This window comes from Pseudorca crassidens, chromosome 2 (assembly GCF_039906515.1).
Source record: "Pseudorca crassidens isolate mPseCra1 chromosome 2, mPseCra1.hap1, whole genome shotgun sequence".
In the NCBI taxonomy this organism is placed as follows: domain Eukaryota; kingdom Metazoa; phylum Chordata; class Mammalia; order Artiodactyla; family Delphinidae; genus Pseudorca; species Pseudorca crassidens.
Genome location: NC_090297.1, coordinates 21,281,569 through 21,309,371, shown reverse-complemented (window position 1 = coordinate 21,309,371; position 27,803 = coordinate 21,281,569). Strand labels below are relative to the sequence as shown.

Here is a 27,803-nt window from a genome sequence, read left to right as displayed (position 1 = left end):
AAATTTAAAAATAAAAGGCAGTTTTCTATGGAATAGTTGATACTAGAAGAAACTAATTTTGAAGTAAAAGTTATCCCCCAATTTTAGCTTTAAGAGCAAAGCTATGGTTAGAGCCTGAAGAGTAATAAAAGTAAGAACAAAAGGTGGTATTCTCCCAAAAGATAATAGAAAGCTATGGAATTACCAGATGTGAATGGTCCTTGATATACAGTGTGTTCAAGGAGTAAGATACAGTAGTTTGGAAGTCCTGTTTCCCTGGGCTGCTTTCCCAAAACCAAATTAGGACAAGAAGGAGCTTTACACTTATTGAATGTAGGTCCATAGCTGGTGTCATTCCTTTATGAAATTGGAAATTTCTCCTGGTTTTAGATCACAAGTAAGCTTTTTTTCTTGGTTCTCCCAGTCACATAGTTTCTTTGTCCACCCTAGGAGTTCCATTTGTCTTGCTAGCTCTTTTGAACATTACTCTAGTGACCTAAACTGATTTGTCAGTAACTTCTTATGTTTGGAGAGAGTCTGGTTATATTTGTAGGTTTAGCCCCACCCTGTATTTCAATAGGAAGTGGGTAGATGCTTTAGTCTATAATGAGGCATTCCTCGTGATTGTTGCATGATAGTGAGGACTGCTATATGCAACAGTAAATTCATATTTCTTTAAACATTTTAACAGACAGACTTAGATTACAGTAAACCTGTGTGTTGTGTATTATTTTGAAGTCAAATGATTATTTGACTTTCAGTTGAGATTCTTGAACCGCTGTGAAACATACATTCTTTAACATAAAGAAATTTATTTCTTGAAAGAGGAAACTGGCCTACAAAGCAAAGCTCTTCTCATATGCCCCCATCCAAAGTGCTGTTAACTATAGAACAGTGGGAAATGCTGAAGTGAAAGCAGAAGTCCTAATTGCCACACATACAATATCCCCACATGTTCTCATCCCCTGCTACTGCTGATCAGCATTTTGGGGGTATGTTTCAAAGAGGAACTGCCTTGAGAAGCATTTCTGTTGTTACGGTTTTTGCTGTAGCTCAGATATACTTGCTTTTGGATGTGGCCATAGAAATCTGCAGGTGTTATCAGTGACCGTGGCTCTAAATGAAGCGTTGTTTATTTATTTATAATAAATAGCTAGTAGTACATATCATTGCCAGAATGAGTAGTCATCTGTTTTCTGTCCTGGTAATAATAAGAATTCAGAGTGTAGGGTACAGATGAGTGCATCCTCCCTCTCACATGCAGCCTTCCTTTATTATCTTCTTCCACCCTCCCAATCCCTACCTCTTACCTACTTCACCCCACTCCTGCTACAGGCTGTTGGGAACAGAATTGAGAGTTCAGAGTGTAGGGTACATGTCAAAGTCTCCTTTTGCCTTTGCACTGACCAAATGTGATATATAAATATTTCATGATAACTTCAAATATAAAGACTTGTAGAATCTTACTGTTGTGAAGGGACCTCAAAGAACACCTCATCCAGTTTCCAGTTCAAAGCATGAATCCCATAATGGTACTGGCAGTCTAGACTGGTCAATGTACTCCAGGCCATAGCTAGGAGGGGGTGCCTGAAGTCTTTTATTTATTCTCAGACTCATTCTCAAGTTTCTTAGGCTGAAAATAGCCAGGGGTAAAGATGGGGGTTGCTGCTGAGTCTGGCTGGATGTCTGGAACTGGTCCAAAGCCAGTTTTTCCTTTGGACTTCTTTGGGTAGCCAACTCCCAGATTGGCTTGGGAGGTTCCCAGAGTGTAAATAACTTAACCCCAGGGCTTTGTCTGGAATGTCCTTTTTACCATTCTGGATCCTAGCCCTCCTGGTAACTAGATGAATCTAGATCTGGCAAAGGGTTTGATTCATGGTCATGATCCGCCCTTCTCTACAGTCCCTAGACCTCCCTCTGGCCTTGTGTTCAGAATGCAAGTGGCTGTTGGCCAAGGGAAGAGGTTATGGCAGCTTAGGTAGAAGCAAATCCAGGAATTTTAGAACTTCTTAAAGATCATCTAGCTCAGTCTCTTTATTTTGCAGATGAGGAAACTGAAGCCCAGAGTGAGAATTATATCATCTTTGATTTAACAGGCATTGTAGAAGTCATCCAGTCTGACCTCTCAACATCATCTTCTTACAGTCTAGGAATCTCTCCCCCAACATGCCCAATAGCTGGTATCCAGAGGATGATACTGGGGAACTTATAACTTCTGAAGAGAACCCATTCTAATATAGGACAGCTCTAATTAAAAGGAACTAACTTAATTGAAATCTACTTCCCTGTAACTTTTATCTTCTCAGTGGTTCTAATTTAATTCCTCTCCTATGTAACATCCCCCAAGGTAAGATCTTCTCAGACTCCCAAGTTAGCAAATATCTCTGTAGCATATAATTTCCCTAATCAAAATAAAGTATAACTGAAAAAGAACTTTACTGATTCTATAAAGACGGGGCATTCCACTTTCATGTGTCCAAACTTCTTTTTCCAGCCAAGAACGACTACTTTCTTGGTTTTCTTCACTTTCTTTTCATTACTGGTACTAGCATTTAGCTCTTTTCATAATACTTTTATTTTTTTTTAATTTTTTATTAGAATCAGGACCTCAGTTCCCCCGCCAGGGATCGAAACCAGGCCACAGCAGTGACAGTGCCAAATCCTAACCACTAGGCCACCAGGGAACTCCCTCATAATACGTGTAATAAAGAAACATACATTTTATCACTTTGTGAGTATAACTGTACAAAGCTATCAGGAGAGAGCTACAGATAGGGCTGAAGTGTTGGACTCACCCCTGCAGCCTGTCTATGGTTCCTCAGTTCATATTTGCTAGCTGTGGTGGGTCTCTCCATTTCTATTGTCTCCTTCTCAGCCTGGGAAGAGTTTCCCAACTGGTCTTCTTACCTCCAGTCTTCTCCTGCCCAAATACAGCTTCCAATTTCTGTTAGAATGATTTATCTAAAAATGCAGATTTGCCCATGTCACTTCCTTAATTTAGTGGTTCGTCAACACCCAGTGCTCCACACATTTTCCACTAAATGACTACTTATGATAGATAAGCTTTTCTCAACTGCATTCCCATAAGAAAATTAAACCCTAATGCTATTAGGCATCCATTGTATGTAATGTATTAACTTTTTACCAGTGCATCTGAAATGGTCCTAGTTGCTTACACTCTTGAAGAGAATTGAGGAAATAGTCATTCAAATTCTTTTCTTTGTTCTGTGGTTCAGATGAGGAACCCAGTGTAAAAGAGTAGAGAGAGAGAATGTATGTTCTTCAAGAGGTCCAGAAGCATGGCTGGGAACAATCTCCAGAAAAAAACTCCACAAATTTCATTGAAGTCTAGGGTTTCAACTTTATTATTATTTTTAAAAATATATATATATACACACACACATTTATTTATTTATTATAAATTTATTTATTTAATTTATTTATTTTTGGCTGCTTTGGGTCTTTGTTGCTGCATGCGGGCTTTCTCTAGTTGTGGCGAGCGGGGGCTACCCTTCCTTGCGGTGCACGGGCTTCTCATTGTGGTGGCTTCTTTTGTTGCAGAGCACAGGCTCTAGGTGCTCAGGCTTCAGTAGTTGTGGCTCGCGGGCTCTAGAGTGCAGGCTCAGTAGTTGTGGCACACGGGCGTAGTTGCTCCACGGCATGTGGGATCTTCCCGGACAAGGGCTTGAACCCGTGTCCCCGGCATTGGCAGTCGGATTCTTAACCACTGCGCCACCAGGGAAGACCCTAGGGTTTCATCTTTAAATTTATGTGACTATTGTATTCTACTACATAATATGTCCATTGTTAAAAGTGTTTTAAAATATTTGTCAATGAATAGAATTGATTTTACAGGAGGATTTGCCTGAGGTCCGTGGAACTAAAAATAACTACCTTTTTTCTTAGCCCTGTAGTGGACATTTTATACATGTTACATTATTTAATGTCTCTAGGAAAATTGCCCAAGATAACACAGCTAGTAAGGTGTCAAGACTCAGGGCACTAAGGGAGGTATGTCTCAACTCCACAACTTGAAGCTGAGTTGAGTCAAGAGCCTTGGAAGTCTTTGCCCCATTTCTAAGTTTGTCTTCACTGGAATAGAGGGTTTTTTTCCCCTTGGTCAAATTAGTATTGTGGTTCAGATCATGCGTAATTCCATACTTCTTTGGCATAATACAACTAACCTTGATTATCCAAAAGAAAAATGAGCAGTGATGCAGGTAATTCCATATAATAGGGAATCTTGTCTTTCTCTGGTGGCTCTGAAACATATAAAATTACTTTTTTTTTAGTAGCAGATTCACTTTTCTAATTGTTTTGTCTTGATAGATATTGACATATTGTAATTTCTTGAGTACTCTAGCTGGTTGTGGGAGCTGGCTTTTTTTGGCAAGAGGTAGCTATCTTGCTATTGAAAACTTGGTTCCTCCACCCCAGAAAACATAGAGTTGACTCCATTTGTGTCTACTTACCCAAGGTACTTGGGAAAGCATAAATGCTAAAGTACCAAGGTGTCAGAGTGGCTTCCCCAGCTCCACCCCTAATCTGACATTTACCTAGCCATCTGGAATACAGTTTCCATTAGGTGTCCAAAGAGAATGTCTGGAATGCCCTGTCAGTGGCCATTCAGCGCAGAATTTCAAGGGGATCTGGCTCCTGTAGCTCCTCTAAGAAGCTAGAACAAGTTCTGAAATAATTGCTAATGGAGGGAGCCATAGTGGCTATTTTCACTCATCTCTGGCTGTACCCCTGAATTTCTGGTTCTTCCTAAAAGCTTGAAGTTTGGGAGTCTAAGGGCATCCAGAGGATGCAGAGTCCTGTGAGGTTCTTTTATTTGTAACACCTTGCCTCCTTTGCTGTTCTAAACTCTCTTTTCAGTATGAGTTAATAAAGCTTGCATGTTAGTACCCAGTACCCTTTAGATTATGTAAAAGAGGAGAAGAGGTAGACTGGGAGGGAAAGTCCAGAGTTTGGATTAGAAAACCTGTTTAGTCAAAGGGGAACTTAGCTGAGGAACAGAATGAAAATTATTTCCTTAGACAGTAGACAAACATTCAGGAAACACCTCTGCACCCCAAAGATAGGAACAGCTGCCACACAGTGACTATTAAAGGGAGGTTCTAAGTTATGAGCAAACAGCTGATTCTCTTGGTTCTTAGGCTGTTGCTGTTGGTGACAGGAAATCTTGTTTCCCAAGCTACTGGCTTCCTGTTTTATTTTTACTCTTAGCAGATCAGAATGTCCATAACAAGGAGCAGTCTGTTCCAAAGGGTTCTACTCCCTCTTTGAGCCTGAAGGGCTTTTTTTTTTTTTTCTTTTGGTCAGACAATATGTTGGTTCACTTTTAAGATCTATGATGTTTAGCTTGATTTAAGCATTTCGTATTCACAATCAACTTTTTTGGTGATGAGCTGGTGTTTTGAGATTTGATGTAAGTAAACCTCTGTGGGTTTTTGTTTTTTTTTTTTAAAGAGGAGTTTGCAACCTTGGGGACTTGGGTATGTTACCTTTATGCTTTACCATTTAATTTGCCATTTTCCCTAGCACAAAAACCATTAGGCTGTTTTAAATTTCTTTAGTTTCACAAGATAGGGAAACAGTTCCAGCCCGATGTGCCTTGGCTGTAGTCATATCCATTTTGTTGGATAAAAAACCTCCTCCTGTCCTTGTAGAGCTAGGAATTTGGTAATCTAACTCTAAAACAATAGCTCAGCATGAACCTAAAGTGCTGGGGGATTTCCTAGGGAAAGGGGCTCAGCCGACAGGATAAGAAACAGTAACTGGAAGGTTTCCAGATCTGCTCCACTTCCTGCTGTTTCAAGAGCCTTTTGGCCCAGGTGTGTTGAACCGGATGGGAGAGAGAAAGGGAGCTGTGGGTAGAAGAGAAAGGACTAGGGAATCTTACAGCGCAGGGTGCTTGGCATCATGTTTGATATATTGAACGTGTAAAATTTTCCTTGATATTCTTTCATTCTGTCAATTTACAGACTAAACTTTGGTAGTGTTAATAGATACTGGCAGTATTTAGCTGTACATTAACAGTCCTCCATCAGGGAAGGACTGGAGAAGTTATGTCCTGTTGCAGATCAGTAGAATCATTATTGGCAACTTAATTTCATTGTGGAGACTGTCAGATGACAAAAGCTCTTTTTTGATTCTTATAATTGATTATCTGGAATCTGATCTGTTCTGGTTGTGGACCCCCCAAGGTTAAGATCTATACCATCCAGGACTTGCTGAATGGGCTGTTTTCTTACCATGTGTCCCTGCCTCTGGAGACTCTTGTTAGTTGGAGCATAGTTGTTATTTTAAGGTTTTTAGGTTTTTATGCTGCCTGTGTACCCTCAGTCAGCAGTCACCAGTTCAGAATTTCTAAACTTATCCAGCAAGCCTCTAATGGCAAACCTTTAAAAGGGGTGGTAGGGGTAAGGGAGGGCTTAAAACAGAAAAAAGATAGAAGATTTTTAAAGCTGTTCAGATCAGAGCAAAACAAAAGGAAAAAAGACTCACAGCCCTGGTGTGCCTGGAATTTGTGGTTGAGTAATACTTTTCCTGTTATTTCTTTTTTAGGTTGTTTTTCATCATTCAGAACGTTGCCTGAAGCAGGTCCACCATGCCGTTAGTAACGAGGAACATCGAGCCAAGGCACCTGTGCCGTCAGACGTTGCCTAGCGTTAGAAGCGAGCTGGAATGCATGACCAACATCACCCTGGCAAATGTCATCCGACAGCTGGGCAGCCTGAGTGAGTGCCGCAGAGAGCCTGTGCTTTGCCCTCAGGGGTCGTTGGTGCTCTTTATTTTGTTTCCTTCTCCTCCGTGTTCCTATTTCTCCCCCATCTGCCTTCCCTAGGTAGTGCGAAAATTTATCCCACTCCCACCCCCTCCCCAAAGAGAGGCTCCTTTTTGGTACAGATTCTTCCCCTCAACCCTTTCTTCATCTACCACCACCCTCTAGGTTCCCTCCCCCTCCCCCTCCACCTGCTTCAAAAGAAATCTGTGGGAAGGGTGGCAGGAAGGGCTGCAGCAGAAACTGCAGATGGAATGACAGAGCAGAATTCTCTGTGTGTAAAGTGGGAGGTTCACAGAGCAGTATCTTGGGTTGGGGAATGTGCCTGTAATTGCACAAAGCTATTCGATGTAGCCTGACTTTGTTGAAGCCTCAAATGTGCCAATAGTCTTTATCTACACAACACCCCCCCCCCTTTTCTTCCCAAAGAGAAGTAAAGCAAACATGCATTCAGAGAGATTCTGGCTGACTTGTCTGCCTTGGTACACATTTTATTGTGCTGCAAGCCCCCAAGTCCAAGTTCAGGGTACAAATTACTTCTGTAGTCTCTGGGGTATTGGGAGTTTTGCAAGCTGTGTGAACACAGTGACACAAATTGGAGCTGGAGCCATTCTTCTCTAGGAGGAAGATGGGGGTTAACCTAGTCTGTTTTGGAGCTGAGGGAAAGCCAGCTCAACTGTAATTTTTTTTTTTAATTGATAAGAATGAATAAGACTGCCTTGGGTGGGGTACATGCATGGGTTTGGATTTCTTTCTGAATTAAGATGACTTTGTTTGCTTGGAGCCGAGATATGGGAAGGGCAGATGCTTGGATAGGCTCTGCATTTGTCTAGTGCCATTCCAGCTCCCATAAGAACCTCTGTCAAAATGCCATTTTAGTGATCTTCCTTAGCAAAAGCATCTTGGTGTGAATTATTTCAGACATTCACCTCTCCTATTGCATCACTGCCCTTAGTGAAAACAGTGGAATATCAAGAAAGCCTGCATCCCCCCTCAGATAGTAATAGGCCCTGCCTTGAAAATAGGTGCCTGAGGAGACAGAGGTCTGTGACCATATGATGTATGGGGTCTGAGATTCCTAAGCCATCACCTAGCTCAGAGGCCATCTCAGTTGATCCAGGGCTTAGGGAAACCTGGATGGGGCGTCAAGAAAGAAATGAAACTCCGCCAGTGTCTGTCTTACACAAAGGAACATTGACAGCAGTGCAACAGCAGTATGGCTGACAAGGAAGCACATGAAGCCTGCAGAGAGCCTCACTGCTTCTTAAAAGCATCATTTCTGCTTCTGTCACCCTGAGAAAGCCAAATGGGTGGAAGTCAGTCACACACTGGTTCCTTCTCTATAGGACAAAGGACATCTAGCTAATGATACTTCTTATTCTCACTCAGCAGGAGTTATGCTCTCTCAGGTGTTTTTCCAGGGTAGTGTTGCTGGATGCCATTGCTCACTCTCCCACTTGTGATCAGAGCATTCCTATCTTGAGGAAGTTGATCTGAGGGACAGGGTTGGCTTGTGCCTGTGGAAACAAGATTTCCTCAGGTTGTAGAGCTAGCTGACCCTTTATTCATCCAGTAAACATGTATTGAACATATTTTATGTGCCAGATGCTGAGAGGATACAGCAATAGTAAGAAATGGTCTCTGCCTTCCAGGAGCTCATACTCTACCAGAGGAGAAAGAAATAAATAATTCTCAAGGGGAGAATGGGGAGAGGATGAGAAGGGAACTCACGTTTGTTGATTGCCTACTTTAAGCCGGGTTTTAATAGGATCTTCACATAGATTATCTCGTTTAATCCTTTTAATAATCCTATGACGTTAGATGTTGGCATTGCCATTTTTCAGATGAAGAAATGAAGGCTCAGAAAAGTAAGGTAACTTGCCTGCAGACACAGCAGTCAGAGGCAAAGTCAGACTTCCTAAGAATTTCTCAGTTCTGTCTCCTGTCTCTCTGTCTCTACCAACACTGCCCTGGTTTAGACCGACTGTAACTCTCACCTAAACTGTTGTCCTAGCCTCCCTCTGGTCTCCCTTTCTCTGATCAGCCCCCTTAAATCTATAAACCTAAAAATTGTATAAAATCTTATAAATCTTAAACCTATACTCTTGCCAGAGTGGTCTGCCCAAAACTAAAATCTTACTTTTTACTTTTATAATTCTGAATTGTTTGAATTTTTAAAAGTTAAGTCTGTGTTAACTTTTGCATTTTAAAAAGTGTTTTTAAAATAAGAGTATAAATGTTAGCTATGTATTTATCTCTGCTCTTCCTCACTATGGAATTATTTAAGTTCCTTGGCCTGGCATTCAAGACTTTAAGACCTGCCTTTCTTTTCAGCCTCATTTTCTGTAATCTGTCTTCTCCCATTTTACAGTCTTTTTAAGGGATTCTTTTAAAATTAAAAAGGGGAAAAAAGAAGGAAGAAAAACTGAATTACCAACTACTTGTAGCTTCTGAGACAGACCATATTCTCTCGTACTTCGACGTGGTGGCTTTGTTGTTCCCACTGCCTGGAGAGCCCTTGCCATCCTTGTAGCTGATCTTCAAGGCCCACCCAGCTCAGGGATCTCCTCCTCCAGGTTGGACTGAGTACCCCTCTGAGATCCTATTACATGCCTGTATTATTACCCGCCACATTATATTGAAATTTATCTCCTATATTAAATTGAAAGTTCTTTGGAGGCAGAAATCATGTGTTGTTTGTCCTTGAACCCCAGTGTCTATCTTGTATAGTACCTGGCACCCAGTAGGAGCTCAGTAAATACTTGCTGAATGATTCATGCATGTACTCTTTCCATGCTTCCATGCTGTTGGTGCACAGAAAATACAGGGAAGGAAGGAATATTTCCTATGGGGAATGGGAACATAACGGGAATAGGGAGAGTCAAGGAAAGCTTCACAGAAGAGGTTACATTTGAATCGAGCCTTGAAAGATGACTAGGATTTCATCTAGCAGAGAGGGGTGCAGGAATGGGCTCATATGTGCTTCAGGCTCATGACCTTGGCCTCATGTATTATATTCTAGCCGGAAGTGCTTGGTCTAATAGGGAAAGTCTGATTATGGAATGAATAAAGCACAAAACTAAGATTTCACAGCCATGAATTGCTCCCTGATAGCATATCCAGGATTCTCATTTTCCCTCAGTGCAGTGAGATTGGCATTTCACATATTAGGTTGCCGTATCTTAGGAAATGTGGGCACAGCCAGCCAGCCAGCACTTCTGAATCAGTATCCTGACCACCTAGGAAAAGGGAACCCCTTCTTGGGTCATTAAGATTTGTTATGGGACTTCCCTGGTGGTCCAGTGGCTAAGACTCCACACTCCCAAGGCAGGGGGCCCAGGTTCTATCCCTGGTCAGGGAACTAGATCCCACATGTTGCAACTAAAGATTCCACATGCCACAACTAAAAAAAGATCCCGCATGCCACAAGACCCAGCGCAGCCAAATAAAATAAATAAATAAAATTTTAAAAGATATGTTATGATATTGGGTTTTCTGAGTACAGTGGGTCCATGCCATTGGGGGGCTCCAAGACTCCCACTCAAATTCAAACGAGCAGCTTCATATTTTTAAAAATCAGTTTTACTTGTTCCATTTCCACATAAGATTTCATTTGAAAAACTACTGCTAAGAGAAAAAAAAAAAAGTTGAAGACTGCTTCTGGAATCTTGCAAAATGGGGTGGATGTCTATTATGAATGTCCTGATGTGATAGTGGATCTATCTTGGTAATCTGAATAAGTGAAATTATTAATTACTAATTAATTAATAAGTGAAATTATCGCCTGCCGATGCAGGGAATGTGGGTCCAATCCCTGGTCCGGGAAGATCCCACATTCCACAGAGCAGCTAAGCCCGTGCACCACAACTACTGAGCCTGCACTCTAGAGACTGCAAGCCACAACTACTGAGCCCGTGTGCCACAGTTACTGAAGCCCGCATGCCTAGAGCCCGTGCTCTGCAACAAGAGAAGCCACCACAATGAGAAGCCCGTGCACCGCAACGAAGAGTAGCCCACCTGCTCACTGCAACTAGAGAAAGGCCGCGTGCAGCAAATGAAGACCCAATGCGGCCAAAAAAAACACAAGTCATCTGATATGGTTGAGCAATATAAGGAGGAGTCTCATTATAACAATTTACAGGGACTTCCCTGGTGGCGCAGTGGTTAAGAATCCGCCTGCCAATGCAGGGGACACAGGTTTGAGCCCCGGTCCGGGAAGATCCCACATGCCACGGAGCAACTAAGCCTGTGCACCACAACTACTGAGCCTGCACTATAGAACCCACGAGCCACAACTACTGAAGCCTGTGTGCCTGGAGCCTGGGCTCTGCAACAAGAGAATCCACCGCAATGTAGAGGCCCGTGCACTGCACTGCAACGAAGAATAGCCCCCACTTGCTGCAACTAGAGAAAACCTGCGTGCAGCAACGAAGACCCAACACAGCCAAAAATAAATTAATTAATTAATTTAGAAAAAGAGTTTACATTTTTGGCTTGTTTAATCCTGTGACAACTTGGTGAGATAGATACAGTTGTCCCCATTTCATAGATGAGGAAACTGAGGCTGGGAGAATTTGACTTGCTGAAAAGTACACAGGTGTAGGTAGAAAGAACTGAGACTTAAATTCAGACTTTCTGGTTTGAAGTCTACTGCTTCTTCCATGTATCATCTTGAAGTTCTAAGTATACCTAGGGCCTGACATGACGTAACGTGACAGTGGGGAAGCCTTCACTCCACCTCACTCCCCCTTCAAATAGCATTCTCAATGTTACCATTTTATATGGTGGGGTTCTTTGTATGATTTCATCTTAAACCATTGTGCCACACTGATTTCTACTCCCACTATCACTGCTCCCTTCACTGAGGAGCAGGAAATCCTGCGTACTCTCGCGGTGACCTAAGGGTAAATTGACTTGGGGTTTTCTTTTCCTCCAGAACAGCTGGATGGTTAACATATATTTTTGAGCCTGGTTTATTTTCTATGCTTAATGTGTGTTTCTCTGTTATATAGTCTTCTGATCACAGTTATTCGTTACCTAGGCAAGCATGATACAGTATGGTTTTTGGTTTGGGGTTTTTTTTTTTGAGATATGGTTGATTTACAATATTATGTAAGTGTCAGGTGTACAACATAGTGGTTCAAAATTTTTAAAGGTTATTCACCATTTATAGTTATTATAAAATATTGGCTCTATTCTCTATGCTGTACAATGTATCCTTGTAGCCTGTTTATTTTATACACAGTAGTTTGTACCTCTTAATCCCCTACCCTGTCTTACCCCCCTCCCCCCTTCCCTCTCCCCACTGGTAACCCCTAGTTTGTTCTCTATATCTGTGAGTCAGTACAGTATGGTTCTTATACGACTTAGCCATATTATCAGGGATCAGATTGGATTCTCAACCTGCCCTGTAGAAGTGCAGCTTGTTAGCCAATTTCAGTCCTTTGAGCTCAGGAGCTTCCCATGGTTGTTTAGATCACAGAACCATTCAGTATGCAAAGACTTGCTTCTTCCTTGATTAGAAACTCTTTATTGACTAAATTTACCAGCAATTCAAAATATGCTGTTGATTGGTCTTATCCTTACCTTCCAGGTTGCATTGAGTGAGCTGCATTTCACCCTGAAGGTGCAGTTTTGGCCTTTTGATCTAATTTTTTCCCCTCAAGTATGGACTAAGAATAAATGTAGTTTAGAAACTGAAGTAAGAGCCTACTTTAAATAGTTCTCAAAGAAATGATCTTTTGGTTGGGCACAGTAACTTATGCCTGCCTTCACCTTGCAAGTAACAAACTCAGATGGTGTATTTATTCCTATGCACCACTTTTCATTCTAGCAAGAATGTGCTTTGTGGCTTGGAATGACAATATGGAGGTAGTGTCAGATTGCTTTTATGTTTCTTTGGCTGCAAATTCTCCTTGCATTCCAGGGTTGAAAGTACGGAACTCTTTTCTTTTTCTAAAAAACAAGACATTGTGGAATGAGACCACTGGTATGTTGTTTTTCAGGGAGAGCTTGAATGTTTCAGCTTTCCACTTGTTCCCCGAGATGTAGATTTGAAGGATTATAACCTAAAGCAAAGACTTTCAAAGTTGTAGGTCATAAAACATAAAATAACCTTTTCACCTCTTAGAAGAAGTTATGTCTCTATTATGAGTTTTTAGTAAGTTCAGGGCCCCTCAAAGATACCACATCTCATCATGGTTGTTCAGCGTACTTTTGGGGCTCCACTAAGGATGTGATTTCTTATTTTTCATGTTAATTGTAAACACATAGAAGGTCCTTCTAACTCCCAATCTGTTTTCCAGAAGCACTTTTACAAGGTGCTTTTACAGAGCAGCAAAGGGCTAAGGGCTATAGGCAAATGTATAGACATACTCTCCACTCTTCTAGGATTAGTTTTTTGGATAACACCTTTTGATTTTATTCATCCTGTTTTGAGTTCCATGTCAGTTCATTTTGCCAAGAAGACTCTGTTAGTTATAGAGCACGTGCAGGCTGCCCAGGCTCTGGAGGGTATGTCTCTGTCTCCAGGAGCAAGCTCTGCACGTAGCCTGAACCATCTTAGAGGGGTGGGTGGGTGTGTTTGGGAGGTGGGAAATACAGTCTTTAGTAGCCAGTTTTTCTGACCATGTATGTCACTTTTAGGCACTAGTGACTTGGTTTCTTTGCTCTCTCAGGTAAATATGCCGAGGACATTTTTGGAGAGCTCTTCACTCAGGCAAATACTTTTGCCTCTCGAGTAAGCTCCCTTGCTGAGAGGGTCGACCGCCTACAAGTTAAAGTCACTCAGCTGGATCCCAAGGAAGAAGAAGGTAAGGAAGCTGAGCTCAGCGTTTGCAGGCTCTGCTGAGCAGTTGCTTAGGATTTTTTTTTTCCTGATTTATAAAAAAGTGAGGGGAGAAATCACAGAGACCTATGGAGTTCTGCTTTGAAACGACACAAGCCTGGGTGATGTAAAGAAACCTTTTAATCTCTACCACACCTCCACACACTCCCTTTCTCCCATTCCCCCAATCCCCTCTTTCTCAAATTCCCCTTCCCCCCAGTCGTATTTTGCTACCATAAAAGTACTTGGAAGATTCATTCCTCCTAAGGAGGGGCCTGCTAGATCTGGCCACATAGTAAACCTTTGTGTTGCCTCATTTTGTTCAGTCATGAAATGGCTGGGCTGCTGACAGCCTTGTGGGGCTTCCCCAGAGGGGGAGGAAAAAAAAAAAAAAACCTGGCTGCAGACAGCCGCAGCCAAGAAATGCAGCAGCTGAGGCCTCTCCGACTGGTGTGACTCAGTGTTTGCTCAAATAGCCTGTCATCCATTTTCTAATGCCTTCCATCTTCTTTCAGTGTCACTACAAGGAATCAACACCCGAAAGGCCTTCAGAAGCTCTACCGTTCAAGACCAGAAGCTTTTTGACAGAAACTCTCTCCCCATACCTGTCTTGGAAACATACAACACCTGTGATACTCCTCCACCTCTCAACAATCTGACCCCTTACAGGTAACCTGGCTAGCTTCTACCTTTTTCAGCCTGTGGTTAACAACACTAGATTGTCTTTTTATTTAAAGATGTTGTTTACATCAGAGGATTGTATCAAAAAGCATACTACTACCCCAGAGTTGCTTGTGGCAGCAGAAGCTAACATTTACCATATAAACAGTTGCCACGTATTATTGTTTGGTTTCTTAAACTCATAGTGAATATAATATATATTGAAAGTTTGCTATAGCATTGCATGCTGCAGAGTTTACTTTGGTACAAGCCAGGTCCATCTTGGATTCCATCCAAGGAATTTAGTTATTATAGAACCAAAAGGACTTTGTTACAAGGCAGTCCTATAGCATGCATCCCAGGGGCAACATTCTAGCAAGGCTCCCACTTACTCTGAAACCACTAGATTACCAGATGTTTGGGCGTGTTAGTGGGGCCAGCCTTGTGGACTGGCTGCTCTGGGCCCTGAGGGTCCTTCCAGAGCTTAAGGAGTAATTGGCATTCTTCCAAATGAGTGTCGTTCACTTCGTTTTGAACATCCTTTCATCATTCCCCTCTGAAAGGACCTACAGTGCTGTGGCTGGACTTGAAAAAGGTAGTCTTATAGACAACTTAAAGCCCCTCCCCTCTAGTAGTCTCTAGTGTTATCGTGCAAAAAATTTCCAAGCAGGGGCAGAAAGCGAATATTTATCTTGCTCGCATCCATAACTATCTTTGGAACAGGTAAAAGTAATTACAGATAGCTGCAGGCAGATGTCTTCTGTGAGACATGGGTGTACTGCAAAGTAGAATATGTGTGTGAAATTCAAGGACGCCCACCTGATCCACAGAGCCAGAATAGGAGCATGGTCGCTTCTCACACAGATACAGAGGAAGTACATGGCATCTATCCTATTATTATTACTGTGTGAAATTACGTTTGCCCCTTGGCTCTCAAAGGGGCCAGCTAACATAGCAGGGCGTAGATTTGACTCTCTAGCCTGCATCATTTAGCCTAGTTGGATCTGGGCAGAGGGGTTGTAGGGCAGGAAAAGACTACACACCTGATAATATTGAAGGGACTATGGTAAGACAAGTTTATTTTTCAGTTAATGTAGGGTATTTTCCTTTTTAACATTCTCCTCTCAGTTTTCTGGATTTAGCCTAACAGAAAAGAGTGGTGGTGTGGCTAACTCAGAACAAGATTTAAGATAAAAATCATTAGTGCATGATTAGGAAATGGTTTCTGTGTGTTGTGATAGGCTTGGAGGTTAGGAAAGAATTACCTTTCCAGTTCTTTTTAGTTCAGAGTAGTGTTAAAATAAATATCCACCCCTAAGTGCATGCTTTCTGGAGAATGGGAGAGACTCAGCCATGCCAAAGTGCAGGATTCCAACCAGGGTCATCGAGTCTGGTAGATGCCTCTACATCGACACTCAGTAGCTCACTCTACCTCTTTCACAGCCACTAAGAGATGGTAATGAAATCTTGTGGTCATAAAACAGCTGGCCATCTTTTCTCACTGGGGCCCCCTTGTGGCTGGGGGGTGGGGGTGGATGCTGAGCTCTTCCGGAAGGAAGCAAGTAGGTGGAATGCTGTGGTTGTCTGTATTTACAGAAGAATAACAGCTGCACACATATACACATTCATGTGTGTATGTGCATACATGTGTACACACGTGAACCTGCACATGTGTGCACAGGTTTTGGGTGGGTAGAAAGCCACTAATGCTTCCTACAGAGACCTGGGCAATTGATGGTGGTAGGGGAACCAGTGACAGAAATCCCATCTAATGTGCCAAGATATCAGAATGTCCTCAGGGAGGTGTCTGCGGCCATGGAGATCATTAGCCATAATCAGGATCCCTGCTGCTATAGCCCATTCTTGCCCTGACCATGCAAATTCCTCTACCAGGAATTGAAAGTAAGGCTAAGGTTCTTAAAAAGCCAGATAAGTAAAGAGGTGCCGTGCCATTCAGGGGCTTTGGAACGCTGGTATGGGAGAGGAAATATGCAGTCGATTTGAATGACTTCTTGATTCCTCAGTGTAAAAACTGCTAACTGGTAGGTGTTTGGAATATTGGATTTGGTTGGGAGCTCATCTGTCTTCTGACAGCTACTTGTCTTCATTTCTGTCCAAGGGACGATGGGAAAGAGGCACTCAAATTCTACACAGACCCTTCGTACTTCTTTGATCTTTGGAAGGAGAAGATGCTGCAGGACACCAAGGATATCATGAAAGAGAAGAGAAAGCATAGGGTGAGGGGAAAGGGGCCTCTGTTCTACACATCAGTAGGCACGACTGTGGAGGGGGGATAAAAAGGAAGCCAGTCTTATGTTAAGTAATCATTCCGAGTGGCTGCTTGCGTGGATGTCAGGTGAGACTCTTAAAAAAAAATGTGTCCACTCCAAGCACAACCAAGATGAAAGTATAAATCACACCAAAAATGTGTTTGTTCCTCCCGGTGCTATTAACAATTGAGTATATTCAGGCTGAGTTTTAGAAATTGACTTTTCTATTCACCATTTATTTCTCTTGCAATTTGCACCTGACTCTGCTGGACACTCAAGCTAGGCTAGTTCCCTTCCCTGCCAGTTTTGCAGCTCATTTCTCAGAGATCAGCACAAGGCTCTACAGTGTTTGATTTGCAACAAGAGTGGTTTAACACCTTGACTACTGGTTGGGTGAGGCAGTGGTGGGGGCATAGGCCTGGTTTTGGTAGATGCTCCCCTCCCCTTAGGCTGCCAGTGATGTGTGTAAGCATATGACCTACCAGTTGCAACCTCACAATCCCATTAGCATGGCTGCCGGGAGGCCCAAGAGAGCGCCAGGGGCTAGTGCAGCTGCACAGGCTGAAGAATTCTTAATTGGTTGTTTTGGTTTGTTCTTTAACTATTTCCTTATATCTGTCCCAGATATCTACCGCTATCATTATTTCTCTTCTCTCTTGACTGACCTTTGCGGCATAACAAATAATAAATAGCTGTTTACTAACTGCCTAACAATTGGAGCTGCTGAAAAACATGAATGAATTACCCAAAGAGGTAGTGGGTAGAGGTGTTTGAGTATGGGATTGAGGAAATGTGTTTGAGCCCAGGAGGTGGTTTGGATTAGATGGCCTCTAGGTCACTCTAAACCCAGCAATTCTGTAAATTCTATAGTTACTGTATGTTGTCTAGGCAAATCTTCTCTTGGGTATATATCCATGAAGCTGGGTGGAATTTTAATGAAGAACTTTGGGAAATGTTTATTAAGGCTTTTCTGTTTCTTTTCATTGTAGAAAGAGAAGAAGGATAATCCAAATCGAGGAAATGTAAACCCACGTAAAATCAAGACACGTAAGGAAGAGTGGGAGAAAATGAAGATGGGTCAAGAATTTGTAGAATCCAAAGAAAAGCTGGGGCCTTCTGGGTAGGTGATGCTTCTCTCCTCTTGGTAGCATTCTTTGAAGGGGCTGGGCACCTGGGGGCAACAGTCTGACAGCTCTGGTGTGACACCTTTCATACCCCCTGAAGTCTTGCTGTGTGGCTTAAATCAATACCACTGTTAATCAGCTACTTTAAAGTGCCTCCATCTGGTGATTAAAATTTGCTAAAAAAATCAAGAGACTTGGCGACGAGAGTGGTCTGGAAAATAAAGCCTATGGCTTCTAGTGCCCTTGCTCTGCCAGACACTGGTATGTCTGAGGCACTCAAAGGAAAGACTAGAAAGGGAAGAAAAGTGGCTTTGGGAGGCCTTTGCCTCCAGAGCATTGATTTGAAGGTTGTGGCTAAAGAGCTGGGCATTTCGTGGGAGTGGGGAGGGCCAGGCAGAGAATTTGTGCACATCACCAAAGCAACTTTTCAGTCAGCCTTTGTCAGTCTTGGGAGAGAGGCTGGCCAAGGGACTGAAAGCAGACCTCAGAGACAGTGTGGGAAAGGTCGTGCGGCCAATATTGAGGCTATATATTTCCGTGAAGAAATGGTAGATGTCAGTCTGACCCCATTTCCCAACACCAAATCACACTAGAGGTTTAAAAGGAAAAAAAATGGTTTTAAAGCTTTGTTTGATGCTTATCCTGGTGTCCGACCTGTGTGACATTCAAAGCCAAGTCACCACGATTGCTTGGCGTAAATGTCGCCCTGGTTTTTCCCCTAAATACCTTGCATCCTGGCTGTCAGAGAACCATGCCAGCCCATGCCGGGTGTCTAGGAATGATAAAAGGAAAGAGTTGAGTTGTTCTTGCTTTTAGGAATAATTCTACCATGAAAATCTTGACTTTTAGAAATCTTGACACTTCTGACACTTGTTCTTCCTAGATTAAGAGATTTGTTTTAAAGAGTGATGAGGATGGTGAGAGGAAAAATGAGCCTTTCTTTCTACAGGGGAATCAGCCCTGAGGGTACCTCCATTATCTTCACCTCCCAATAAAAAGGGGCCATTTTGTTCTGTGGTCCCTCCTGTTCAGACAGGCCCTTGTTGTATGAAGGTTCAGTGACTCTAAGGGCAGAAGCATGTTCAGGATGCCGACCAACTGTGTGTGTGTGTGTGTGTGTCTGTGTGTCTGTGTGTGTGTGTGTGTGTGTGTGTGTATTGAGGTGGTGAAAATAAGGACTTTGGATCAGGCTGCATGGCTGCTCTACCTGGACATGCTTGTTGGTGAGCCTGTAAAGAGATATGCCAAGTCTATAGGGCTTCAGGCCTTGGGGATTTTCCACATCAGAGCATCATTTGACTCAGTTAGTTCCCTCCAACTCTGTTCTCCCTGGGGTCTGCTTTAGATGAGTTCCTTATAATCCAACAATGGTGGAAAGAAGCGGGAGGTGGAGCAGAACAGGCCACATTTTGTTAGCTGCTGCTTGGTATGTTCGTGCTTGTTTAGAAGTTTGTTGCTGTTCACCCAGAGCAAATTCACCCAAGGCCCAGTGCTATGAGGGACAGGTTTTCGTGAGGCAAGCCCTAGCACCCCACTTTAATCAGCAGCTCCTTTTGTTAGATAAGAGACCACGTCTAACTACCACACAGCAACTTGCATTTGTCCTCAGCTTGGTTTTGCAATCAGATGCCTCCTTGGCCTTTGAGCGCTCCAGAGGCTTGCCGACCTCAAAACCAGGCTGTGTGCCAGTCATGTGCTTGCAGCTCACTAGCCTTGAGGCTTGGCTTTGCCCTTTGCTGCAAGACAGACTTTGGGATTTGGGTCTGGGCTGCTCCTAACATTTGGGAGAGAATTTAAAAGAACTGCTGGGTTTGACAAGGCCAACATTGGGAAAGGAACAGCATGGTTTTGATAATCTGGGTTCAGTCCCATTTCTACAGACAATCCAACAGAAATATCTGGGAGAGGGTAGGGATAAATTGGGAGATTGGGTTGGACATATACACACTACTATGTTATAACTAATAAGGACCTACTGTATAGCACAGGGAACTCTACTCAGTACTCTGCAATGGCCTATATGGGAAAAGAATCTAAAAAAGAGTGGATATATGTATATGTATAGCTGATTCACTTTGCTGTACACCTGAAACTAGCACAACATTGTAAATCAACTATACTCCAATAAAAATTCTTTTTAAATAAATAAATTACAACTACAGCAAGTGGGGGAAAAAACAAAAGAAATATCTGGGAGGTTTTTTTGTTTGTTTAAATTTATTTATTTATGGCCGCATTGGGTCTCTGTTGCTACGCGCAGGCTTTCTCTAGTTGGGGCGAGCGGGGGCTGCTCTTCGTTGCAGTGCGCATGCTTCTCATTGTGGTGGCTTCTCTTGCTGCGGAGCACGGGCTCTTGACGCACGGGCTTCAGTAGTTGTGGCACGCAGGCTCAGTAGTTGTGGCTCACGGGCTTAGTTGCTCCACAGCATGTGGGATCTTCCCGGACCAGGGCTCGAACCCGTGTCCCCTGCATTGGCAGGCAGATTCTTAACCCCTGCGCCACCAGGGAAGTCCTGGGAGATATTTAACAATAGAATATTTAGTCCTAAAATAAAACTTCAGTACAACAGAAACTATATGAGAAATATACTAATTTTATTTCTCCCTAATAGCTTTTGTATCAAATGCATTTTTATGGGGTCTTTTAAGAAAACAAGAGAGTACCACTCAGACTTTAAATGACAGTTTTGGCATTGGGTTCATTGTCAGGTATCCACCCACCTTGGTGTACCAGAATGGCAGCGTTGGGTCTGTTGATAACGTGGATGCAAGCAACTACCCACCACCACCACAGTCAGACTCCACTTCTCCGCCTTCTCCTTCCTTCTCTGAGGACAGCTTGCCTCCCCCACCAGCAGAATTCAGGTAAATGGTGATACCTCTTCCATCTACTAGGGGTGGTTAAATGCTCAAGAACAAAGTAAGAGTTCTAAATCCAGGCCAGGACCACTAAAGTGACTCCAGACAAGTGTGTCTAGATAATAGAAATAATTAGTATTTATTAAGTGTTTGTAAAGTGCCAGGCATTATGCCAAACACTATATATGTTACTTAATCCCCACAAGAGTCCTCTTGAGATAGGTACCCATTTTACAGATGAGTAAACAGTGAAGCACAGAGAGGTCAATGAACTTACCTAAGATCTCACAGCCAGTAAGAGGCAGAGTCATGATTGGAAAGCAGGTCAGTCATGATTGGAAAGCAGGTCAGGCTTTCTTTCCAGAGCCTGTGTTCTTAACTACTAGCTACACCTGAGCAGATAGAAGTCACCAACTTATCTCTTGCTTTTTTTACTTGGCTCTGACTCAGCATGACATAAAGTGGTATAATCTCCTGCTGTACATAAAATTTTGAACAGCCTCCTTCCCAGTTATCTAGGAACGTAGAAGATAGTCACCCTTTTCTCCTGTCACCTCTGGTCCATTTCACCGTGGATAAAATCTCCAGAAAGAAGGAAACAAAAGAAAAAGAGATGAAACTTAGAATCTGACCATTTTGGTATTTGTCAGTGTCCCTGGCAGAGGTATATAGAGGAAGAGTTAGCAAGTAATGGCTGAAAGAGGAAGGGATCTGAGGAGTGTTAGATTTCAGTGTTTCCTCATAGTTACTTTTCTTTCTGATGCCTGACAAGTGAGAGCTTTGAAAAGTATGCTTGTCTCCTTGGACACTGTTTAATCAGAGATTGGGTATGTTGAAGACCCCTCAGATGGAGACCTAAAGCAGTGCTGTCACCCCCACCGCCCGCCCCATTCTTGGCGCTTGAAACCACTAATCCCAAGTCTCCTTCTGCCTCCCAAATCACTTCCTGCTTGTTGCCATGTTGGATGCAGCTAAGGCTCGAAGGTCTGTGGAAAATTCCAAGATGGATGCTTTTCTAAGGAGTAGCTATTAGTGTAGGGCAGATAAAAAGGTGGAAAAAGAATCCCTGCAGTCTCACACATGGCCTGAGACCTTGCAGCCTCAGTCAAGTAGGCCTGACCCAGGAGAGGTGCACCTTAATTCTCTCTCAACCCGGGTCAAGTCTGGCAGCACATTCATTTCCCGTCTCTGCTGATCCTCAGGCCCTCGTTCTGTCTCAAGTTTTTCCACATGAGCACTGAAGGTACATTCACCTAAATCTGTACCCCGCTCAGGTTCGGTCAGCTTGGCTTGGATTTCCTGCCCTCATAAGATCTGGTGAATGTTAATAGCCTGTGGAGCAGAGCCTGTGGGTAGTGGTGTTTGAATTTTTATTCCAGTTCTTTCTTGCGTGCCTTCTTAGTCCTGGCTCCAAGATTGAACTGACCCTTCTTCTTAGAAGGGTGCCTTCCCTTGGAGAGCTGAGAAGTTTGAGGGGGACCTAAGAGAGGATCTTGGCCAGCCCTTACCTGTTGGAAAAATCCTAAGTCCACTTTTTTCAGGTAGTTTTTCTCAATTTCTGCTTATACTCCTCTGCTAATGGGATGCTCATTACCTTACAAGGGTGCCCATTCCATTGTTGGTCTGTTCTGACCATCCCCAGGTTCTTCTTTCTATTTGAGGCAAAATGAATTGATACTGTCAACCAAAATGAACCTAGGCTTATAGATAAACTTAACTAAAAGTGGAGGTTTGCATCCTGAGAGTGATGGTGGGTCTTTTTGCTTTGTCCTTTTAGCTACCCAGCAGACAGTATCCAAAGAGGGTCTGGCTTAGCTGGGCCCAAAAGATCCAGTGTGGTCAGCCCAAGCCATCCACCACCAGCTCCTCCTCTGGGCTCTCCGCCAGGCCCCAAACCTGGGTTTGCTCCACCACCTGCCCCTCCGCCTCCACCTCCGATGATGAGCACTCCACCCCCACCACCGCTTGGAGGATTTGGGTCTCCAGGGACGCCACCACCACCTTCACCCCCATCTTTCCCACCTCACCCCGATTTTGCTGCCCCTCCACCTCCTCCCCCACCGCCAGCAGCTGACTACTCACCTCTGCCACCACCTCCCTTGTCCCAACCAGCAGGAGGAGCACCTCCGCCTCCCCCGCCCCCCCCCTCCTCCGGGGCCCCCTCCTCCCCCTTTCAGTGGTGCAGATGGCCAGCCTGCTGCACCTCCACCACTTTCTGACACCACCAAGCCCAAGTCCTCCTTGCCTCCTGTGAGCGATGCCCGCAGCGACTTGCTTTCAGCCATCCGTCAAGGTAAAATCCCAATGGTGGGTCCGGGATCATGAAGCCTTGTCTTTCTGCAGCTGGAAGACTGATTGGAAGGTGGACAAGGGGTTCTGCGACCTTCCAAGGGAATAGCTTTCGTTGGGTGGGGAGAGATTAAGACCTCAGATCAGCGTGAAGAAAGGCTTCACTCTAAAAATACAGAGGTTTATATTTCTTTCCACCTTGGTTTAAAGTAAAGACTTCTTATCGTGGGATCTTTGAACTCCTTGGAAATTTATGCTTTGTGTATGTTTGCATCCATTTTGTGCCCCAGAGAAAAACAAGAATCACTGTCTTAGAAGGTACTTCCTCAGCTGGACTCACACACTCCTTGTCCTCCACTTTTTTGCCTTTCATATCTTCCTCCCTACTCTCCCCCACTTCCCACCCCCTTCCTTCTCCCCTTTTTCTCCTATCCCCTTCCCTTCCTTTCACCCTACCTTCCTCCCCTCCCTCATCATCATCTCACCATCATGGGGCATTTATTCTCTTTCTGTCAGAGGCCGGTTCTGGTCCCAAGGGACTGGAGTGGTTTCTTCTGTCTGATCCTCCAGGAACTGAAGGGTTGTCTAGTGGAGACAACCTAAGGCAGCTGAGCTTCATGAAAATCAATGACTTGGGCAGACTGAGTGCCCACTAGGTGGGGATTGGCAGCCACTCCCCACTCAGTCTTGGGAGAAGTACCATCCTCACCAGCCTGAGAAACTGGGAAGCGTGGAAACTGGGAAGAATGGCAGGCTCCTTTCAGACACACCTGTAGCACTGGGGCCACAATTTCATAAAACCTGTCTTTACTTCTTGTCCTGAGGATCTTGCTTTCCCAGAGGGTCCTTCTTTTTCACTGTCCTTTCCAATACCCACCACCACCAGGGGCTGCTCCCTCTTCCACAGTCCTGGATGGATTCGGAGACTGACGCACCCCTTAACCCTTCTCTCTCTCTCCCACCAGGCTTTCAGCTGCGCAGGGTTGAGGAGCAGCGGGAACAAGAGAAGCGGGATGTTGTGGGCAACGACGTGGCCACCATCTTGTCACGTCGCATTGCTGTGGAGTACAGCGACTCAGAAGATGACTCCTCTGAGTTTGATGAGGACGAGTGGTCGGATTAACTCTTCTGCCTGCTGCCCGCTTCCTTTTTCTTTCCTTCCTACCTGCCTCCTTTGATGCCTACCCCGACAGTCCCAAGGGGAAAAAAGGGAGGAAAAAAAGAATCTCAAGGGGCCAGAGCCTTCCCTGAAGCAACCAAAGATATATCCAAGTGCTTCCTCCAAATCAACATGTATTTCCCATCTCCCCGAGGTCAGGCCCATGGGGCTCCTGAGGTTCAGTAGCTGAGATATTCCCTCTTCCCTTCAAGTGATTGTTGCATATTGAAGAGAAGGGAAAACCCCAAAGCAGATCCCTTTGATTGGATTTAAATTTGGAGTTGGTGCCTTCCCCTAGAAGCCATTTTCTGTGGTCTTCTAGAATCCTTGCCCTCAGCTACTTTGAATAATGCCAGCCATCTTCTGGTCCTAAAGCCTGCCTGGACACAGCTGGCCCCTTTCCCATGCACTGAGAGGGCGGAGCAGCCGCATACCCCGTGCCTCCCCCTTCTGCCCTCATCAGCAGGGTGAGGCTGCCTTTTGCTAAGCCATCTCTATGTCTGGATGCCCTTTATTCCAGGAGCCATCCAGCCCCTAAAGAAATGTCTTACCCCTCTGCTCAGAAACAATGCCTTTCTGGAGGCAGGGGTGGTTCCCTCCCTCCCAGGGTCCCTCTCCTGAATGTGGTGTTCCACGTTCCTTAAATGCCCCTCCCTCACCACCAGGTGCCTCCAAGCACCACAGCCCGGTTCTAACCTCTAATACTCACGACCAAACTAGCCCTGACACACAGGGATCTGGGCCTCTTCTGGCTCTCGGGAGCCAAGCTTAGAGACTTGCAACTGCAGGACTGGAAAAAGGTGGAACTGGGTTGAATGATGCTGAAGCCTAGAGATGGGAAGTGACTTGCTCAAGGTCACACAGTTGGATGATGACAGAGCTAGACCCCAGAGTTCCTGATTCCAAGTCACCTGTGCTTTCTGGGACCAAATGGTGGGCACCTGCTGGAGCCCGGGCAGAGCAGTTCTTGCTCCGTGCTACTTCAGACCTCACCACAGGTGGGGGTCCCAGTAGAAGGGCTCAGGGCCTGTGCCAGGCCTATCAGTGCTGCTCAGACCCTCATGGCCTCTCTTGTAATTGTTTGCTCCCCCTTTCCTATCACCAGCCAAGCACCTGGCCTTGAGAGCTGCCCTTTTGGGGGACCAGAGGTAGTGAGAGAAGGAAGCGGGTAGGCAGCGTGACAGGTGCTGCTTTCAATTCCTCTGCAACTCCTCCCCCTTTTATTTCCCCAGTTTAAGCATAGGTCCTTCCAACTGTAGAAACTTCAGTCCCTCGGGCTGGCAGCCGCTGCAGGTAGCTGCCCCGGGGCAGGGGGCGCTGGCGGCTGGCGGCCATGAGGAGGGTCGAAAGGCAGAAGGACTCTGGGTCTTGTTTCCAGCTCCCCTCCTCACTGCACAGTGACGTTCCCTCCCTCACTCCCCCTTTTTCCCAGAGCTAATACACAGGTGCTATTATTCAGAAAAAAACTGGTCAACTTTGGCCAACAGTGAGGTTTCTTCTCTTCTGCCCTAACTATTGTGTAGCCTCTTGTGCTGAAACTGGCTTCTGGCTTCTCCGGCTTCTCCGGCTTTCCGAGCCCTGAAACAAAGAGAAACAGGATCTGTCTCTACCCAGCACAGCAAATGGTTATAGTAATTGCCAAAGCCCTCATCAACCCCTCCGGCTTGAGGAGAGGGTGTAATCGTGGGTACTGCCGCTGTGCCCTGGCTGAATCTCCCCCTCAGCCTTCTTGCTGTGAACTTGGGGCGTGGGGACCGAGTCTTTAGAGGCCAGCGTGCCCTCCTGCAGGGGCTGCTCCAGAGTGTGCCCTCCTTCCTCTCCTAGATCACACATCTCTGGCACAGGGCTGGCGTCAGGCCCCAGTGCTGAGCGTACCAGACGGTGTGCACGCCCTCCTTGCCTCCCACTGTGCACTCTGGAAGCTGAAGGTGCTTTCTTCAGAACTCTAAAATGGCTGTCGAAGGTGCCCCCGGCTGCAACCCAGCAGTGACCAAAGTGGCAGGTGGAGGGCAGTGGTTCTCCCAAATAGGAGTGCTGGGGCCTGGCTAGGCCAGGGTTTGGGCCTAATGGCTTTGACTAAATTACCCCCATCCCCCTCCTTTCCGGAGAAGGGGGAGCCAGCACTACTCACTATCATTCTTCTCTGACCTTGAAGGGGGCGGTGTTGGCCTGGCTTCTGGAATGGACGGAGTCTGCCTTGGAAAGGGCTGGGGGCAGGAGGAGGTGGGGAGGGCCACTGCCTGCAGAAGGTAGGATTAGATCATTAGCTCAGTGACCTCCTAGGGTTTCGATATGCTGTGTTCTCATCCTACAGCTGGTTTGGTAATGATCTGAAAGTCCCGGAGAGCAACAGCACAGCTCTGCCCGATGCTCTCATTAAAATCTATGCAGCCAAGCTCGGCGCTTTGTAGCAGCCGGCCTTGCGAAGCCTCCTCAGCTCGGGGGGCTGGGGACCCAGTCAGCCGAGAGGCCCTCTGGGCTCTACTTATGCATATGTGCACCAAAAAAAAAAAAAAAAAAAAAGCTTCTTTAAACACAGAGCCCTTTAAGATGATAAAGGACCCTATGCAGGTAATTGTGTTATCTTTGGAATCCTGTAATTGTAGAATGCAAAGTTTAGTGATTATTTAAACTGGGCTGAGGCTGGTAAGAGTATGGAGCAATGGCCCCTAAGGACTCTAAGGGCTGAAGCCAAGGAGCCGCCTCCCTTCCCTATTCTGCCCAGCCCAGGGGACCTGCCCCCATTCCTGTGGCCCAGGGGCCCAGCTTCCTTCCACTCGGCAGTGTCAGAAGTGAGTTGTGACTCTGCCTTGGTTGTGAGATGAGTACATTCCAAAGGAGCAGCCACGGGGAGGGGGCAGGCTCAGCGATCCCTTGGAGGCTCCGAGCAGCTGGCCCGAGCTCCAGCTCGCCTCCAACGGAAGCTCACGCGCCCTCAGAAATGACCCTGGCCGGTGTCACCGCAGAGCTGAGGCAGTGTTGTCAGGGCTAATGTGAAATCTCTTCCCGTGGCGCCGATTCTCCGGCTCGGCAGCGCCATCTCGGACAGATTGAGGTCTCTGTGGCCTTGGTGACCCTGCGTAAGCATTCCCACCGTGTCCCAGCTCTGCTTTCAGCCTGCTGCCCACTGCAACCCCCCCTCTGACCTCAGGGCTTGAGGAGGGGGGCAGTGACCCCAAGGCCAGGGGCTTTTGCTCAGGAGAGAGGTCAGGCTTCCTGGGGGCTTTGAGCTCTACCGGGGTTCAGCCGACCTGGGACCAGGTGTCACCCAGAGATGTGCCTCAGGAAGGGCTAGGGAACAATTTTGTTACTGTATTAACTTTAGTCACTTAACTCACTTGAGAAACTAACCAATTTTTACTTTCTGTCTAGAATGATGTATGTGTAGGAGAGAGAGCCATCATGCTCCTGAAGTGCCTTGTTTTCTCTGATATAAATATATTTATGAGGACCTGTCCAGTGGATTCTTGGGTGTGTTTGCCACATCAAGATTTTAGGGAGTGGGCTTGTTACGTAGTGGGGTTACAGTCTGAAAATGAGTCCCCTTCCCCTGAAGATGGGAACGGAGCTTGAGATGCAGCTCTGAGCTCTAACCTTCAGGGGTTAAGCCAGACCCCTGACGTGACCCTTTCCTTGTCACCCTATTCCTCTCAGGTCCTTAGAAGGAGGACTAGTTTTTCAAAGCCCCATGCCTCCAAGCCTGGTCCTACTTGAGTCCCTGCCAGGCTCGTGTGTGTACCACATTAGCACCCCAGTGACCTGAAGATTCTGTGTAATTGTTTTACGTATACATGCGAATGCATAAATGCCAACATCTTAAATAATTTGATAAAGTCTTTGTAACCATGCA

At 45.1% G+C, this 27,803-nt stretch overlaps 1 protein-coding gene across 1 annotated transcript; it reads left to right on the top strand.

Annotated features, from left to right (window-relative positions):
* WASF2 (WASP family member 2) lies at positions 1 to 27,803 on the top strand. The gene is given in 10 exon segments (XM_067724999.1): positions 1 to 5,410; positions 6,550 to 6,722; positions 13,444 to 13,578; positions 14,108 to 14,261; positions 16,372 to 16,489; positions 17,512 to 17,642; positions 20,356 to 20,511; positions 22,283 to 22,643; positions 22,645 to 22,798; positions 23,760 to 27,803. Coding segments are annotated over 9 exon segments (1,497 nt in total). The 5' UTR covers positions 1 to 5,410; positions 6,550 to 6,592; the 3' UTR covers positions 23,918 to 27,803.